Raw genomic sequence first — 20482 nt, forward strand, 5'->3', positions numbered from 1 at the left:
TGATTTTGACAAAGATCCGATCACATTTGCAGAAATGTGAGAAATACCAAAAGGTTCAGATACTTTTTCATACCACTGTAACAAGAATTTACTATGTGGATTTAAAAAAAAAAAAAAAAAAAAAGGTGGCAGTGACACTTAAATACATGTGGACCCTTTTTGGCCCCGGTTTCAGAAGCAGACAGTTTTTTCATCTGTGTGATTTTGACAAAGATCCGATCATATTTGCAGAAATGTGAGAAATTCCAAAACGTTAAGATACTTTTTCATACCACTGTAAAAAGAATTTACTATATGGATTTAAAAAATAAAAAATTTAAAAAAAAAAGATGGCAGTGACACTTATAAATACAAGTGGCCCCTTTTTGGCCCCGGTTTCAGAAGCAGACACTATTTTTTCATCTGTGTGATTTTGACAAAGATCCGATCATATTTGCAGAAATGTGAGAAATTCCAAAAGGTTTGGATACTTTTTCATACCACTGTAACAAGAATTTACTATGTGGATTTAAAAAAAAAAAAAGGTGGCAGTGACACTTAAATACATGTGGACCCTTTTTGGCCCAGGTTTCAGAAGCAGACACTGTTTTTTCATCTGTGTGATTTTGACAAAGATCCGATCGCATTTGCAGAAATGTGAGAAATTCCAACAGGTTCAGATACTTTTTCATACCACTGTAATAAGAATTTACTATGTGGATTTAAAAAAAAAACAAAAAGGTGGCAGTGACACTTAAATACACGTGGACCCTTTTTGGCCCCGGTTTCAGAAGCAGACACTGTTTTTTCATCTGTGTGATTTTGATAAAGATCCGATCATATTTGTAGAAATGTGAGAAATTCCAAAAGGTTCAGATACTTTTTCATACCACTGTAACAAGAATTTACTATGTGGATTAAAAAAAAAAAACAAAAAGGTGGCAGTGACACTTAAATACATGTGGACCCTTTTTGGCCCAGGTTTCAGAAGCAGACACTGTTTTTTCATCTGTGTGATTTTGACAAAGATCCGATCGCATTTGCAGAAATGTGAGAAATTCCAACAGGTTCAGATACTTTTTCATACCACTGTAATAAGAATTTACTATGTGGATTTAAAAAAAAACAAAAAGGTGGCAGTGACACTTAAATACACGTGGACCCTTTTTGGCCCCGGTTTCAGAAGCAGACACTGTTTTTTCATCTGTGTGATTTTGATAAAGATCCGATCATATTTGCAGAAATGTGAGAAATTCCAAAAGGTTCAGATACTTTTTCATACCACTGTAATAAGAATTTACTATATGGATTATTAAAAAAAAAAAAAAAAAAAAAAAAAAGAAGAAAAGATGGCACTGACACTTAAATAGATGTGGCCAAAAACCGCCACTGGCAAAACTCATGTACTTTTTGATTCACGAGATACTATATTATTTGGGGTGGTTTGTTATATTGTTCGTGTCAAAAGAGTCATCCTTCAGACGTGCTGACAAAGAATCACAGCTGAGCAAAATAAGCTGAAAAAGCACAATGTGGCGATATGAGTAATAGCTTTAAAAAAAAAAAAAAAAAAAAACACAAGTGATTCATATTCCGCTGAAGAAGGAAAATATGTTGCAACAATAAGAGTCTTTTTTAAAATTTTCTGTGTTAGAAACCGACTAAATGACTGATAAATATACATATAACTAGTGTACTATGTTATTACTGTGTACTAACATGTTGGAAGTGTGCAAAAGTGGGTTCCTTGCCATGTGGTCATGTGACTTCCTCTTAACATTTGCTCTTGTTTCAGCAGCAGGGGAGTGCACCACACATGTCTCATCACTTTTCACATCTGACATCTCGCCTGGAGAGCAAGAACAGAAACATTAACAAAATTTGATTGTTTTCTTCAAATTCGCCTTTGAGACAGTGAAGACGACATGCTGAGGCGAAAGCCTTCCAACGCCTCGGAGAAGGAGCAGGTGCAGAAGAAGAAGGTGAGCAAACATTTTTTTAATTGTTTCTTAGTTATGACTTAAATCCATAAATCTACATACAACGTGCACTATCACAGTTTAAGTTTATAGATCTAAAAAAGCTGCTGTTAAGAAGTTGTTTTTAAAGGAAGTCTGCTTATGTTAAAGCAAACCTTTTGTGGTTAAACTCTAACCAAAGCGTGCACACCCACACACGGTGTAACCGCTTTAAGTTGTTAACTTATGAGAAATGAGATGAAGTTCCTCTATTCTAGTCGAGGAAGGGGGGGGGATGTTGCAGACTGTGTGGTTTCTGCCAGCAACAACAATGCTTTATGTTCTGCATTACCTGCAAAATTAATGTATATGGCGGAAAACACAGACAAGGCTGAAAAAGCAGTTTCTGCTCTTGCACCCCTCTTTAAAACCAACTGCTGTATTTTAAGCCAAAAGAACTGTTGTGTTTGATAGAACAATACGTCTATATGCTGTCATAGCAGATTCATAATAAGCCCCTGAACTAAAGATCCCGATCCCGATCGATCGGGTCACGTCATTTTCAAAGTATCGGAATTGGCAAAAAAATATCGGACATGCCTATTTTTAATATATAAATATATTTTATTTAAATCGCTTTCTAATTGTATTTAACGTTACAGACAAAATGTCTTTTACTCATCCAGAGTAGTTTTGGCTTAAAGTAGAGCTATCAAATTTATTCCGTTAACGGCGGTAATTAATTTTTAAAAATTAATCATGCTAATTAATTAACGCATGCGCTGCACGACCCACTCACGCATTGTCACGTTCAATCTATAAAGGCGCCGTTTTACCGATATATAGAGCTAAAAAGCAGCGTATAATGAATAGAGAGAATTTAGACAGCCTTTCATTCATTCAAAATGTATTTTTTTCAATGATTTGCAAAATAAAAGTTAACAAAAACAGCACTAACCCTAACTTCCATCTCATAATTTTTATTTCCCTCATTTCCTCATATACTTAATGCCAAATTTTAACTACTTAAGAACATAAGATGTACATTAAAATTAAAGTTAATGTAAACATTTACTTTTTGTTGTGTTTTAAATAATAAAGATATAAGTAACATAAATTCAGAAAAATAAGTACAAATGACTTATATTATGCAGAGGGAAATGTAATATACAGTGCCCTCCATAATTATTGGCACCCCTGGTTAAGATGTGTGTTTCAGCTTCTAATATTTTTTTTTGTTTATTCAAATAATATGGGACCTTAATGGAAAAAAAAGAGAACAATCCAACCTTCAATACAAGTGCATTTATTCAGTGGGGAAAAAATACCACATAAAGAAATAATTCTTTGACATCAAATAATGTGTGTCACAATTAATAGCACCCCTGGTGTTAATACTTTGTACAACCCCCTTTTGCCAACAAAACAAGGACTTGGGAATGAGATGGCCATGGGAGGAGCTTGATTTTGTGTCTGGTGAACCATTTCTGTGTAAATTTGGCCATATGTTTAGGGTCATTGTCTTGTTGAAAGACCCAGTGACGACCCATCTTCAGCTTTCAGGCAGAGGGCAACAGATTTTGATTAAAAATGTCCTGGTATTTCAAAGCATTCATGATGCCATGCACCCTAACAAGGTTCCCAAGGCCTTTGGAAGCGAAACAGCCCCACAGCATCAGTGACCCACCCCCATACTTCACAGTGGGTATGAGGTGCTTTTCAGCATGCGCATCTTTCATGGCACGCCAGACCCACTTAGAGTGTTTGTTGCCAAAAAGCTCAATCTTGGTCTCATCTGACCAAAGCACATGGTCCCAGTTGAAGCCTGGGACCGTGTATATTTTTGTGTGACAATAAAAACTAGTGACTAAAAAACACATCTTTTCCAGGGGTGCCAATAATTATGGAGGGCACTGATCGATCTATCGGGATGCCGATTGATCGGGTCCGATCACGTCATTTTCAAAGTATCGGAATCGGCAAAAAAATATCGGACATGCCTTTTTTAAATACATAAATATATTTTATTTAAATCGCTTTCTAATTTTATTTAACGTTACAGACAAAATGTCTTATACTCATCCAGAGTAGTTTTGGCTTAAAGTAGTGCTATCAAATTTATTGTGTTAATGGCGGTAATTACATTTTTTAAATTAATCATGTTAATTAATTAACGCATGCGCTGCACGACCCACTCACGCATTGTCGCGTTCAATCTATAAAGGCGCCGTTTTACCTATATATAGAGCTAAAAGGCAGCGTAAAATGAATAGAGAGAATTTAGACAGCCTTTGGAGCCTTTTTTTATTTGGCTAAAGCCTTACAATCCCTCTCTCAGCAATTAAAAATATCGTGTGAGGCAATGTGGGGAATATAGGTAGTAGTTGATCATTTTCTTAACACCCTATGTTCTTTCCCAACGCAGAGAAGATATTTAAATTGCTGCCCCTACGCACAGTCATGGTTGCACTTCCCATCATGCATTTGGGCAGAACAGTTAAATGGGTGCAGTATCATTTACTGAAAGCTCAACAAATACACTAGATGGCAATATTTAGTCACAGGATACAAAGTCACAAGTCTTTCTATCCATGGATCCCTCTCACAGAAAGAATGTTAATAAGGTAAATGCCATCTTGAGGATTTATTGTCATAATAAACAAATACAGTACTTATGTACTGTATGTTGAATGTATATATTCGTCCGAGTTTTATTCATTTTTTTCTTAATGCATTGCCAAAATGTATATGATCGGGAAAAATGATCGGGAATGATTGGAATTGAATCGGGAGCAAAAAAAAAAAGCAATCGGATCGGGAAATATTGGGATCGGCAGATACTCAAACTAAAACGATCCGGATCGGATCGGGAGCAAAAAAACATGATCGGAACAACCCTACCCCGAACTATTTTATATTGTCCGTTTTACCCTGAAACCCCCCGTTTACAGACGTCGCGCAACCACTTTTGTTCCTATTGATATTGGGATCGGCAGATACTCAAACTAAAACGATCCGGATCGGATCGGGAGCAAAAAAACATGATCGGAACAACCCTACCCCGAACTATTTTTATTTTGTCCGTTTTACCCTGAAAACCCCCGTTTACAGACGTCGCGCAACCACTTTTGTTTCAACCTAGTCACTAAAAAAAAAGGTAAGTAATCGTATTTATTATTCGAAAATGCCTGTCATTTTTAGCTTAGAATCATTAATTGATGTCTAATATTTAGTTTAAAAAGAAAAAAACGACTTAAAAAATTATTCACTCGCATATTTTAAACAAATTTCGTCACAATGAAAAAATTGGCATCTGTAAAAAAGTCACGGATATCTACCTCATAGCTATCGCTTGATTGTATTTTTTTCCTTACTCTCGCATTTTCCCCAATATTTTAGATGATAAATAATCGATCCAAGCAAAGAAAATTTGAAGGAAAAAAAACGTTTAAAAGAGTAAAGATATGAAAAAGAAAATCTCAACCACTCCTTGATGTCTGCGATTCCTGCATCGCGACCCTTGTTATATGACCATGTTTCACCCATAAAATCCCCCCAAAAATCCAGCTGTGGCCATTCACAGCTGTGTCTTGACACTCAGTGAGACATGCTACATGGAGTTTTTGGATCGAAACAAGGTAAGTAACTAGGGTTGTTCCGATCATGTTTTTTTGCATTTGGCATTTTGGCATTTACAGGTCACTTTCTGTTCATTTTAGGGCATTTAGGGGTTACCTCCTGTTGATTTTGAGTCACTTCCTATTCATTTGGGGACATTCTCAAGTCACTTTCTGTTTAGTATTCCAAAATCAATAGGAACCGACCCGTAAATGCCCCAAAATCAACAGTAAGTGAATCGTAAAAGCCCCAAAAGGAAAAGGAAGTGACTGAAAATCAATAGAAAATGACGTTAAGTAACCCAAAATTAGCTCGCTGGCTGCCATTGTGATGGTACTAGACATTCAATTCATTTTGACTGGATTGGAAGTCTAGCACCGTCAGTGGCACTGAAACCAAAGCCTGTCTTGTGAGCATTGACAGGTCACTTCCTGTTCATTTTAGGGCATTTATAAAGTAGGGCAAATAAGTACTTAGTCAACCACCAATTGTGCAAGTTCTCCAACTTGAAAAGATTAGAGAGGCCTGTAATTGTCAACATGGGTAAACCTCAACCATGAGAGACAGAATTTGGAAAAAAAAACTGAAAATCACATTGTTTGATTTTTAAAGAATTTATTTCCAAATTAGAGTAGAAAATAAGTATTTGGTCACCTAAAAACAAGATTTCTGGCTGTCAAAGAGGTCTAACTTCTTCTAACGAGGTCTAACGAGGCTCCACTCGTTACCTGAATTAATGGCACCTGTTTTAACTCATTATCGGTATAAAAGACACCTGTCCACAACCTCAGTCAGCCACACTCCAAACTCCACTATGGCCAGGACCAAAGAGCTGTCGAAGGACACCAGACACAAAATTGTAGACCTGCACCAGGCTGGGAAGACTGCATCTGCAATAGGTAAAACGCTTGGTGTAAAGAAACCAACTGTGGGAGCAATTATTAGAAAATGGAAGACATACAAGACCACTGATAATCTCCCTCGATCTGGGGCTCCATGCAAGATCTCACCCCGTGGCGTCAAAATGATAACAAGAACGGTGAGCAAAAATCCCCAAACACCACGGGGGGGATCTAGTGAATGACCTACATAGAGCTGGGACCTCAGTAACAAAGGCTACTATCAGTAACACAATGCACTGCCAGGGACTCAAATCCTGCACTGCCAGACGTGTCCCCCTGCTGAAGCCAGCACACGCTCAGGCCCGTCTGCAGTTCGCTAGAGAGCATTTGGATGATCCAGAAGAGGACTGGGAGAATGGCACCTGTTTTAACTCATTATCGGTATAAAAGACACCTATCCACAACCTCAGTCAGCCACATTCCAAACTCCACTATGGCCAAGACCAAAGAGCTGTCCAAGGACACCAGAGACAAAATTGTAGACCTGCACCAGGCTGGGAAGACTGAATCTGCAATAGGTTAAACGCTTGGTGTAAAGAAATCAACTGTGAGAGCAATTATTAGAAAATGGAAGACATACAAGACCAATGATAATCTCCCTTGATCTGGGGCTCCATGCAAGATCTCACCCCGTGGCGTCAAAATGATAACAAGAACGGTGAGCAAAAATCCCAGAACAACACGGGGGGATCTAGTGAATGACCTACATAGAGCTGGGACCACAGTAACAAAGGCTACTATCAGTAACACAATGCACTGCCAGGGACTCAAATCCTGCACTGCCAGACGTGTCCCCCTGCTGAAGCCAGTACACGTCCTGGCCCGTCTGCGGTTCGCTAGAGAGCATTTGGATGATCCAGAAGAGGACTGGGAAAATGTGTTATTGTCAGATGAAACCAAAATAGAACTTTTAGTAGAAACACAGGTTCTCTTGTTTGGAGGAGAAAGAATACTGAATTGCATCCGATGAACACCAAACCCACTGTGAAGCATGGGGGTGAAAACATCATGCTTTAGGGCTGTTTTTCTGCAAAGGGACCAAAACGACTGATCTGTGTAAAGGAAAGAATAAATGGGGCCATGTATCGAGAGATTTTGAGTGAAAATCTCCTTCCATCAGCAAGGGCATTGAAGATGAGACGTGGCTGGGTCTTTCAGCATGACAATGATCCCAAACACACAGCCAGGGCAACAAAGGAGTGGCTTCGTAAGAAGCATTTCAAGTTGCTGGAGTGGCCTAGTCAGTCTCCAGATCTCAACCCCATCGAAAATCTGTGGAGGGAGTTGAAAGTCCAACGACAGCCCCAAAACATCACTGCTCTAGAGGAGATCTGCATGGAGGAATGGGCCAAAATACCAGCAACAGTGTGTGAAAAGCTTGTGAAGAGTTACAGAAAACGTTTGGCCTTTGTTATTGCCAACAAAGGGTACATAACAAAGTATTGAGATGAACTTTTGATATTGACCAAATACTTATTTTCCACCATGATTTGCAAATAGATTCTTTAAAAATCAAACAATGTGATTTTCTGTTTTTTTTTTTCCCACATTCTGTCTCTCATGGTTGAGGTTTACCCATGTTGACAATTACAGGCCTCTCTAATATTTTCAAGTTGGAGAACTTGCACAATTAGTGGTTGACTAAATACTGATTTGCCCCACTGTAGGTCTCTTCCTGTTGATTTTGAGCCACTCCCTATTTATTTGTGGACATTCTTCAGTCACTGAAGTGACCTGTAAATGCCCACAAAATCGTCTCGCGCCGTCAATGGCACCCATTGAGTTAACAGAGACACTACTCTCATGGGAATTTTTTTGTTGCAACTTGTTAGTGACTCATTTTCAAAACGATATATCGATTCTTGGCAGGAGCATATCGATAACCCTTTGAGATACAAATTATCACGTACTATATATACTATACTTTTAACCTTTTTAGGAGACAGTAAAGCATCACAATTGATTCATAACACTTCTGAGAAAGCTGACACAGTTTCTTAATCTTCACACATCTGAGGAGATTATAAAGCGCATGTGTGCGTGAGTTGTTGACTACGCCTAAATATCATCTGGTGGTGTTTTGGTATTGATGACAGTACTGGGTATGAAAAGTAAAAATCAATATTTGTGTGTTTTCAGCTCACTCTACAGCGATCAAGCAGCTTTAAGGAGTTCATGAAGGCAAAAGTCACCTCACCCGTCTCACCAGACAAGGAGTTTGTCCTGGATGGCACAGTGAGTCAATCAGAAGTCTGTTTTGAGAGGAAGGGTGTGACAATACCTGTAGTCCCCAGGTTACGACGTACTTGACCATAGACTTCCGGACATGAGGCACGGGGCCGATAAATAGGGGGGTCGCATTGTTGGCGAGGCCATCAAGGTGACTGAGTGGAATCATATTTCGTTGAAAATTCTTGTGACTAAATACTTAAATCCCTAAATTCTTTATAGATATGGACGTAAAACAGTCTCGATTCTTGGTTAAAAGTAGGGCTGTCAATATGATCGCGTTAAAGGGCGGTAATTAATTTTTTTAATTAATCACGTTAAAATATTTGACGCAATTAACGCACATGCCCTGCTCAAACAGATTGAAATGACAGCACAGTGCAATGCCAACTTGTTACTTGTGTTTTTTTTTAGTTTTGTCGCCCTCTGCTGGCGCTTGGTTGCGACTGATTTTATGACCATGAGAATTGTGTAATTATTGACATGAACAATTGCGACCTACTAGTTTATTTTTCGATTGAAAATTTTACAAATTTTATTAAACTGAAAACATTAATAATATAACATTTCTATAACTTGTACTAACATTTATCTTTTAAGAACTACACGTCTTTCTATCCATAGATCGCTTTAACAGAATGTTAATAATGTTAATGCCATCTTGTTGATTTATTGTTATAATAAACAAATACAGTACTTATGTACCGTATGTTGAATGTGTATATATTAGGGGTGTCAAATGATTAAAATTTTAATCGAGTTAATTACAGCTTAAAAATTAATTAATCGCAATTAATCGCAATTCAAACCATCTATAAAACATGCCATATTTTTCTGTAAATTATTGTTGGAATGGAAAGATGAGACACAAGATGGATATATACTTTCGGGGTGTGAGTGTGACGAGTACACGAAGGTCTGCGTGTGTGAGACCTTATGATGCAGCTGTCAAATAAAGTGTTACCGGTTAATATCTTTTGGTGTAAATATGCCATAATACAGTGAGGACAGCTGCAGTTCATAGTCCAGTGCGGCTTATCGATAAACAAATGATGTTTTCATGTTAAATTTGGTGGGTGACGGTTTATTGTCAGGTGCGCCATATAGTGCGAAAATTAAGGTAGTTGGTGGATTCATGACTTATGTGAGTGTTCTGGTAACAAACACACAAAACAGTGAGCCTAACTTGATCTGCCAACTAAAGGTACGTTAAACTTCTTTGCGAAACTGCTTCAATGGGATTAAGGAGCCGCGAGTTGCCAATCCCTGGCCTGGACAGATGGACCAAAACATAGTATTTATATTAGGGCTGTCAAACAATTAAAATTTTTAATCGAGTTAATTACAGCTTAAAAATTAATTAATCGCAATTAATCGCAATTCAAACCGTCTATAAAATATGCAATATTTTTCTGTAAATTATATATATATTCTGTCAAATAAATTGTTGGAATGGAAAGATAAGACACAAGATGGATATATACATTCAACATACGGTACATAAGGACTGTAGTGGGCATTTCACTCTACTGTCATTTAAATCTGTCTATGCTGTCCTCACTCCGAAGCGTCTACTTTTTCCAAAGCTAGACAGCTAGTGAACGACGCCTTAATAATTCTTCTTCCTTTTTCATCTGATTTATTAATAAAATGGCCTCAAACCATTGTCCTCTTTAGACCGTCGTAAAACTACAAAATAAAAGTACACAAGCATTGCATTAGCAACAACGTTAGCTTAGCACGCTATACAGGTTCACTAAACATAAACAAAATGCGTCTCATACAAAAAATATAACATTTCGCTTACTAACATAATATGTACATTCTTTACAACAACCCTACTTACGGACAAATCTTGTCCAAGGATCATACAAGCACAACATTATCAGCCCGAGACGTCGTGCAGCCATAATGAACTGGTAAGAAAACAAACCATGTCGCAAAGCGACCACAAGAGTTCGCTGTTGGACAGCAGAAAAAGCCTTGCTGTAAAACCTACCAAAAGGCAGAATACTTTCTGAGCGGGACATGTGCGTTAATTGCGTCAAATATTTTAATGTGATTAATTAAAAAAAAATAATTACCTCGCGTTAACGCGATAATTTTGACAGCCCTAATTTATATTAAATTAAAAATTTGGGGGGGGAAATTCAGCTAACTCAATACTAGTACATCAGTGGTTGGAAGAAACTCATGTAAAACCTTGTGGGCTTCTTTGCCTACCAAATATAACATTTTGCAGGTGCACCTATAGTGAAGTTTCATCACTGCTTAATGAAAAGTAAAACTGCCAGTGTTCCTCTTTGTCGCAAACAAACCAACATCAATTATTAGTGTTGCAGAAGTGCAAAATTTCCTGGTTCCACACTGGTTCCAATTTACATGAATGACTTTTCTGCATGGCTGTGATTGCCCTAAAACGCTTTTGAGAGTCAAGTGTAAACAGGATGTCTTTTGCATGGCGGGAGGCAGTCAAGCGGCGAGCCGTAAAACCCTGACGGATAAATAGTCCACAGACGTTTCACTTCATTTTTCTTTATAAGAACAAGTATCATATTTGTTGCAGCCTCTATATTCAGTACATATAAGCCATTGAACATCTGAAAACTGTTATAACTCAAGTTATGTGCTTTCGTGAGTCAAGTCAATTTCCCCCCCCCTTTTTTTCCTGATACATCAGAGCGACACTAAGCCATCCCGTATGAAGCCAGGCAAATAAAAAAAATAAAAAAAAATAAAAAACGATCATCATGGTGCAATTCTGAGAAAAAAAAAAGAAAAAAAAAAGACATTCTTTGAGGAGCAATAACCAAAAAATATTAGTGCTACATCTATCAATTATTGTTAAAATCTATTAATTGGACGATGAATTAAACGATTAATCGATTAATTGGATGAAGCTCCCTTTTTTCAATTACCTTCACAATGAAACGTTTTTATAGGCATGTTGTAAGTAACAATGAAGACAAAATGGATGACTATTTCCCTCAAAAATACTATTTTACTACATCGTCTAACTTAACTGTTTATAGTACATAAAACCTATTCAAATTTTTTTAATAAAGGCTGAGTGTAAAACACACAAATAATTGTTCAGTACACAAATCAGACAAAAGTCCTGTTCATTCAAATTAGAAAAAAGTGCTGCTAATTGTTTTGTTTTTTTTTCTTGTGGCCAAAGCGCTGATATCAATTATGTCAAGAACTCATTTATTTTCCTTAAACATACTAAACAACAAAATTGAATGAGGATGAGACAAGGGGTAATGAGTCAGTTTTCTTGATCAAAGAAAAGAAAACTATCAAAATCCAATTTCATAGCACACTCTTTTGTATGACAGTTTACAGTTAGGATGGGAGTTTGTGTTAAAATGAGTCTCTAGGCTTTTATACGAATGGGTTTATGTATGTTCTTGTATGTGTGTTCTTGATAAAAAGAAATGAGACAAATTTACTATCTAACAATAACTCAAGTGCTAATATGCTTCTCCAAAATACAATACAAACAGACACTTGAGGCACTGATTAGCATCATTGCTAACTAGCTTAGCGCATTGTTCTATGTTGTAATGTCCCATCAACAAAGAATACAGATAATACAATTAAGGCTACATATATATATAATTTTATAAAATATACCTAAAAATGCCATTACGCTTGATAACACACATCACTTAAAAGTTAGGATTTTTTCCCCACGTTTCAATTGAATTTCTATTTGTGTCAAGCCATTTTTAAGTTCTAGTTAAGTTTTAAGTTAGTCTAAACTGTAAGTCCTGATAGGTGTTCAAAATAAATGTGTTCAAAATAAATGTATGATACAGGCTGTATTGGAGCACACTAGGGACCAGTGCTACTTGGTGTTTTATCCAGCAATGACTACTGAACTAAAATTGATAGTTAGCATTATTGAGTTTTTATTTTACACCCTCATCACTCCACAACGCTATGTTCTGTTAAAGCCTGTATGTAAGACACGTAAGCCACGCATCGCCAGTGGTCATAATTAATAGAAACCTAGCCCTCCGCAGGGCTAATGTTACGTGAGCTAGTGACGGTAACGTTAATCTTATTTATCAGCGCTTAGCGCTCTACTGCTTTAAGATGGCGGCTGTTTACTAACGCTGCCCATACGTAACCGAGTCTGTCATTTCGCATGTAGTTCAACATACATGTGATCTCTATGAGACTCATCAGACGCTACATGCTACCAATGTAGCATCGTGCGGGCTAGTATTTAGCAACGTCGGCATCGTTTGTAGCGGCTGTCGGCTGCAGTAAGTTTTTTTGTTTTTTTTTGCTTCTTCATCTACGCACGGGACATCAGCGCGTTGTCCCACATTAAAAGTAGTCCGAGCAAAACGTGATGCTTGGAGCTGTCAAAATAATCGATTACTCGAGGTGAATAAAATTACTCGCATCAGTTTTTAAACTCGAGTTACTCAAGTTGCTCGAGTATTCGTTTCAGCTCTGAATACAATTGGCTTCATTTACTCATCTCTGACGGAGGCACACATCTAACAACACAAAAGACAATCTAACTCTCGACATAAGGTTATATTATTGATTAAGCAACTCAACCTGTGTGTAGCAGTGAACTCTCTCTCTCTCGCTCTAATCACTGGCGCACGCAGCCTCAAATTACACACAAACAAGGACCCAAACAGGAGTGCGCATAATTGAAAAAATTGATCATCAAATTAGTTGGCAACTGATTTATTCATTGATTTTGATTACCGTAATTTTCAGACGTTACTTTTTTCCCTCATTTTAAATCCAGCAGTTTGTAGTCCAGTGCGGCTTAATTGTTGATTTATTTGGGTTGATAGGCAACACTTTTTTTGACAGCGGTGTCATAAGACTGTCATAAGACCTTCATAATTATGACATGACACTATCATGGGCGTTAATGAATGCTTATGGCAGATTTCATTAGGTGTCATCCGGCAGATTATGTCACTAAATCCATTTAAGTCAAGCTCGAATCTTTTACATCCATTCAAAAGTGAGATCATTTGCTGGATGACACAAAATGGCATCCGTCATAAGCATTCATTAATGCTCATGGTAATTATGATGGTCTTATGACAGTCTTATGGCGCCACTGTCAAAAGTGTTACCAAATACCATAACTAGGAATTAATGAAACAACTGGAACAGTAACTCAAAAATACTTAGCACAGAACATGAATTTGGTTTTTATTTACATCTGTAGTGCTGCAATGCATGCTAGGAGGCATGTTGGACAACAACAGCGTTGACAGCAGGTGGCAGCAGAGGTTGACTGTCTCTCAAGAGAGCAGTGATGGCCAAATGAAGCTTCTTGAAGCAATGAAGCTTTGCAGCTAATTGGTTCAAAGCTTCATGGTGGTTCATTTGGTCAGTCGTATAATGCCGCTGTCAAAAAAAAAGTGTTACCAGTTCATATGTTTTGGCGTAAATATCTCATAATACAGTTAGGACAGCTGCGGGCTATAGTCCAGTGCGGCTTATCTATGAACAAATGCCGTTTTCGCGCCAAATTTGGTGGATGGCGGCTTATAATCAGGTGCGCCTTATAATGCGAAAATTACGGTACTATATCTCAAACCATTTCAACCTATAATCTTAAAAATGACCTTTGTTACAGATGAACATACAAGCAATGTGATCTAATACTAATATTCAATATGTTCAAAAGTCCAAAATCATGTTTGTCAAACAGCCAACGTCGAACATAAAAAACCTACATTTCTGTAAAGGCAAGTATCAACAAGAAGTAATCTTAGCCATATAAATCACCATGATACTGTGTACTGTAAATCAGTCCGTTTTTATTGCAGTCATAAACTTTAACTCACTACAGTAAAACTTGAGTTACTCCACTCTAGCTCTTGCTTTACCAAAAACATTTCTCATTCAAAGTAGATAAATTCAGTGTTGGACAATGTAGTGTTTGTCTTCTCAGTTTGAAGGTGTCACGGGCGGAGGGAAAAGCAGCAGCAAACTGGGCAAGAAGTGGCGCAACGTCATCTCCCGCACAATGACCCGTAAGACCTCCAAGATGGTGCAGAATGCTCTGGCGGAGGAGCAGGTAAATTATTTCATTTCGTCATTTTTGGCCAGTATATAGAGGATTAGTAGCTCTTTAATTACACACCAGATAGCAGCACTGTCGCATGGTAACCAAATGAGTTTTCCTGAGCTAACTTGAAGTTAGTGAGCTGAAGTTCGCATCAGTGGCCGCCATCTTGCATCCGCGGTATTTCATGTCAAGTCTCTGCTGGAATAATCGATTTTCCTCACAAAAATGGCATCACAGCAACAGGGCAGGGGTAGAAGAGGTGTAGAACACTAGTAGCAGAGCATCCGGTCCTTAGCAGGCGAGTAGAAGCAATGAATTATATTTGAATTAGGGCTGTCAAACGATTAAAATTTTTAATCGAATTAATTACAGCTTAAAAATTAATTAATCGTAATTAATCGCAATTAATCGCAATTCAAACCATCTATAAAATATGCCATATTTTTCTGTAAATTATGGTTGGAATGTAAAGATAGGACACAAGATGGATATATACATTCAAAATACGGTAAATAAGGACTGTATTTGTTTATTATAACAATAAATCAAAAAGATGGCATTAACATTATTAACATTCTGTTAAAGTGATCCATAGATAGAAAGACTTGTAGTTCTTAAAAGATAAATGTTAGTACAAGTTTAGGAAATTTTATATTAAAACTCCTCTTAATGTTTTCATTTTAATAAAATTTGTAAAGTGTTCAATCAAAAAATAAACTGGTAGCCCGCCATTGTTGATGTCAATAATTACTTACACAATGCTCATGGGTGCTGAAGCCTATAAAATTAGTCACACCCAAGCGCCAGCAGAGGGCGATAATACTCCGAAAAACACAACAAGTACATATTTCACTTTGCTGTCATTTTAATCTGTTTGAGCGGGGCATTTGTGCGTTAATTGCGTCAAATATTTAAAAGTGATTAATTTTTAGAAAATAATTACCACCCGTTAACACGATAATTTGGACAGCCCTAATTTGAATATGTCAAATTAGTGCTAAGATGTTAAATTTTTATGATCCGCTGTCAAAACATTACTCAGCTTTATAGTTCATCATAAATAGAGCAATGTGTGTGATTTTCCACATTTGGCATTATAAATTCTTTAATTTTAGCTGGATATGACACTTTCAAAAATGTCAAAATTTTGGAAAAACGTTCATGACATAATCCTTTTATGACTTAGGAATAAAAAGGTGTGCAACAGGGCATGTTTGAACTGTGTTTTTAGTTTATTCATAAATACTCATAGAAAAATCATCCCGATTTTACAAAAAAGGCTCGGAGGGTAAACGGTTAATATTGACAATTAGAGTTGTCTGATATTATTGGGTAAATGATCATTTCGGCCAATCAACGCATTTTAAAATGATATCAGAGAGTATCGACATTGGTTTTGGGCCAATATGCATGTTGCCTTAAAAGTGAATGCAGAAGCCTTTTGCCTTCTGCCTTTGTATAAGGGCTGGCTTACCAAAGCAGCTATGCTTATTGACCATTAGATGTCTTCAAACTAAGATGCTTGGGATTTGTTATGTGAACAGATCACTTTCATCACATCAATCAGGGCGCAAAAATTAACAACAAGAACAAGAAATGATTGACAAATAATACATTCTAAACTGATTACCACTGCGTTACCAGAAAGAAATAGTCACTAAGAAAAGTAATAAAATAAAAAATTCTGCACAAAAGCCCAGCAAAATGCATCTTGGACTTTAACTGTTACCTATGTCGATCCCTACAAAAATGGGTGTGTTGTTCATTTTTGCGCATGAACTGTGAATTAAAGAACGTTAAAGACAATTATAGATTATGAGCTGCTTTTGTTTTAGCCAATAGAACAGAACAAACTTGAACTTTCAAATACAGTGATTAAAAAAATCCTTTATGATACAGAGGTCCATACCGAACAGCGTTGTTTTCGTCAAAGAACAATATTTTTCAGGATGATGACGAGATGATAACAAGCTAAGAACGTATTATGGGAGACTAAAACATAATAAAACTCGTCTGACAAGAAAAACAAAATGAAAATGAGCCATAGTTTCCGTCACATGTGCACAATGTGCGACATTTTATGTGTAGTTAGCCTCCATCGTAGCAGTGTCTGGTCGTGTCACTCATGTGACATGTCAGTGTCCTCTCCAGTCTCCAAATTGCTTGTTTTGGGACACACACGGTAAGATTTGTTTTCTTATCTTGGCCAGAGAGAATATGCGATGTTGCTTTAGCCTTTAAAGGTCTGTACTGAATGATCATCACACACTAAATGTAACTCGCAATGTTAGCATAGCATTCGCTTTAGCATTAAGCTAATGCTAACGCTAACTTTTTACATACAATTCGTGGCATCCAGGTGGTTATAATTCATTGAAAATAATCTATTGTTTTCCTGCTGAGTTTGTATTACTACCAAGTTGGCGCTGTCCTTGTAGACGCTACAATATGTACTCGTCTGTCAATGTTCATTCGAAATATTTAGGAACTTGTATTTATTTATTTTTGGAGTCAATTTTTTTAATGTCACAGTTGAAAACATTTTTAGTAAACATGGACTAAAAGTAGATAATATTAGTCTTGAGTTTTTTTCAACAAAAACTAGACAAATACACTTTTTGAGATGACTAAAATACGACTAAGACTAATAAACATTAACGTCTAAAAGATTAAGAAGAAAATTAACAGGGCTGCCAAAAACAACAGTGGTACGGAACCATGACTTGTGTGTACCGTTACACCCCTAGTTATTGATATACTCTAAGAACTGATATGTTGTCTTTGTTAAACTCAAATACAAATCCTTAGGTAGACATTTAAAATATTACCCAAAATAAGGAGAGAGGGCACTCAATTCAGTTGAAAAGCTTGCAAGGAGAATGAGGGGAAACTACCGCTTCTGCAATTGTTGTAACTAGCCCCTCCTTCACCTTGCTTTTCATTTGGGATGGCCCTAGCAACAGACGGGTGTCTTGCCCTAAAAGGTAAAAAGGGGAAGCAAGCTGGCAACACCCCTAGTCTTTGTTTGGCTATGTGTGTGCATGTTGGTGGAATTGTATACATACGTGTCAGCACATTTCAGCAAAGCAAAGCGGCCTCTTCTGCCCTTGACCAGGCAAGACAAAATATTCTTTCTTTGTGAACAATAATAATAATCAAAAGCATTTCTTCATTGCGGGCAGCAATAATCGAAAGCATTTCTTCATTGCGAGCAGCAATTGATTAGAGCAAATATATAATAACAACTTAATAATTTTTTCATCAAACACATTTAATGAAGGAATAGCATTTGGCAAGTAATAAAATGCAACAATACGATTTCTTAAATGTCTGTGGCTTGTATTGAAGTTGACCTGTGGAACCTAGGCTGGTTTAAACCGGTCAGAATGACAAGGCAGTTTTATCAAGAGTTAAACATGTCTATAGTTATCAATCACAAAAGTGTACTGCAATCAATCATGGAACATACTATTATAGCAAATCAATACTTTATTGTTAGTCTTCATTGGTAAAAGCAAATATTTAATAACCATTTTATAATGATCTTATCAGTCTTAAAAGAATCAACATGTTGCTACCAACATTTTCCGTCAGACCAAAATTTCTGTGTCTATGTTAATTCTTTGGACGTCATCATGACATTATGTCTGTTCTAGATGCTTCAGGGAGAGTACAATGAGGACATGTCCCCTGTGTCCCCCGTATGGGGAAGTGAGAGAACATCCACATGCTCCACAAGCTCCGAGGAAGCTGCCTGCAGTCCCGTCACCTGCCCATTTTCTGGCAGTAAGACGCTCTCACCATTGCGCCTCCTGGTCCTTTAGCATCTTTGATTAAACATGTGTTTCCGACATAGACTGCGACAGACAGAGTCTGGACAGCGGTTACTGTCAGAGGGACAGCATGAGACTAGAGGAGAACGTAGTGGCGTTCAATGGACCTTTCTGCGGCCGAGCCATCGTGCACACTGACTTCACACCCAGTCCTTATGATGTTGAGTCTTTAAAACTCCGGGTGAGTCAACACTGAAAAAAAATGACTTTCAGGTCTCTTTAGATTTAGCTGCCAAATACTGACATGTCAACTTTTGAGATCCCGGTTTGGTTAGAAAGTATAAAACAATTGTTTTGTGTCCATCTCGTAGAAAGGAGATATCATCCACATCATTGAGAAGCCTCCTGTAGGAACCTGGATGGGGAAACTCAACAATAAGGTGGGCTCCTTTAAGTTCATCTACGTCAACCTGCTGCCCGACGAGAACCCACCGGTCCGACGGACACGTTGTGACAGCAAGACTAAAAGAAACAAGTCCAAACCAGCCACCCTGGAAGAGGTCCTGGACTTCATCGGTCTGACGGTTCGATGACTTTCAATTTGTTTTTCTCGTGTCTCATTCTGTCTCTGGTACAATATATGCTCGATAATTATTGTTGGCCGTAGGGTACCTGTTGACATGAAGTTTTTCTCATTCGGTGTCTCTGATTGATTGATTACTTATTGTGTATAGTATGAATAACAAGTACACACACAGCATCACATATGACAACTTAGATATATAATATCTACATTTACTGTATCCTGTTCCAGGAGTTGACATCGTTGCTGTCCATGCATGGATTCCAGAATTTGGAAGAATTCACAGGCCTGAAGGAGTCTCACCTTAATGAGCTAAACATCACTGACCCGGATCAGCGTGCCAAGATCCTGAATGCCGCCGACCTTCTCCAAGACTGTAAGTTTACTGATCTCCCTTAACGTATTTGTACCATAGAAAAGTTGTAGTATTTATTATTGGTAGGGCTGCCGCTATTGATTATTCAGGTAATCAATTAGTTAGTTAGTTCGAATAATTGAGTCATCAGATTACAAACATTTAATGTGTGGCAGAATTTATTTTTAAGATTTGTAGAAAAAAAAAAACAAGTGTTAATGCTTGCGATTGAATATTTATTTTATTATTCTATTATTTTATTATACTGATTTTATGACCATGAGAATTGTGTAATTATTGACATCAACAATGGCGACCTACTAGTTGTTGTCTTGTTGATTTATTGTTATAATAAACAAATACAGTCCTTATGTACCGTATGTTGAATGTATATATCCGTCTTGCGTCTTATCATTCCAGTCCAACAATAATTTACAGAAAAATATGGCATATTTTATAGATGGTTTGAATTGCGATTAATTACGATTAATTAATTTTTAAGCTGTGATTAACTCGATTAAAAATTTTAATCGTTTGACAGCCCTATTTTTTTTTACAATGCTCTTAATAAATCGTTCAAACACACATTCCCGCAAAAAACTTTTAAATATACTTCTAAACTAAATTACAAATGTTTCAACAAACATATTAGCTCAAACAAAAACATACCTTATATTGGTATTAACAGGGAGCAGGTGGATTCATCCATATTAGACGAGTTATGGCATATTCACCATTCCCACTAGAGGGCAATTTATCCACTCAAATCAATAAAATTAAATGCAACACTTTCAAAACAAACCATTACAATGTCACTCTAATTAAACGGATGCTTAAAGCCGCAAATTTTATTCGAAGCTTTTTTTTGTAATCAGTTAATTTGAGTTAATCGATTAATAGTTGCAGCACTAATTATTGTTGTGACACTAATTCTATACGGTATCATGATACTTTGTATCCCAATAGGATATCGATATATAATGACAATAATTCATTCTAGTAATGTTGTATTGAAATACTG

The 20482-nt window shown here is 37.1% G+C and overlaps 1 protein-coding gene across 1 annotated transcript in view; it reads left to right on the plus strand.

Annotated features, from left to right (window-relative positions):
- sash3 (SAM and SH3 domain containing 3) overlaps positions 1-20482 on the plus strand; it is a 29358-nt gene that overhangs the window by 6957 nt on the left and 1919 nt on the right. The window contains exons 2-8 of the mRNA XM_057849321.1: positions 1778-1961; positions 8597-8692; positions 14634-14759; positions 18407-18536; positions 18607-18764; positions 18895-19107; positions 19338-19482. Coding sequence (XP_057705304.1) covers positions 1905-1961; positions 8597-8692; positions 14634-14759; positions 18407-18536; positions 18607-18764; positions 18895-19107; positions 19338-19482 — 925 coding nt within the window. The 5' untranslated portion in view covers positions 1778-1904. The remainder of the gene's footprint in view (positions 1-1777; positions 1962-8596; positions 8693-14633; positions 14760-18406; positions 18537-18606; positions 18765-18894; positions 19108-19337; positions 19483-20482) is intronic.

This window comes from Corythoichthys intestinalis, chromosome 11 (assembly GCF_030265065.1).
Source record: "Corythoichthys intestinalis isolate RoL2023-P3 chromosome 11, ASM3026506v1, whole genome shotgun sequence".
Classification (NCBI taxonomy): Eukaryota; Metazoa; Chordata; class Actinopteri; order Syngnathiformes; family Syngnathidae; genus Corythoichthys; species Corythoichthys intestinalis.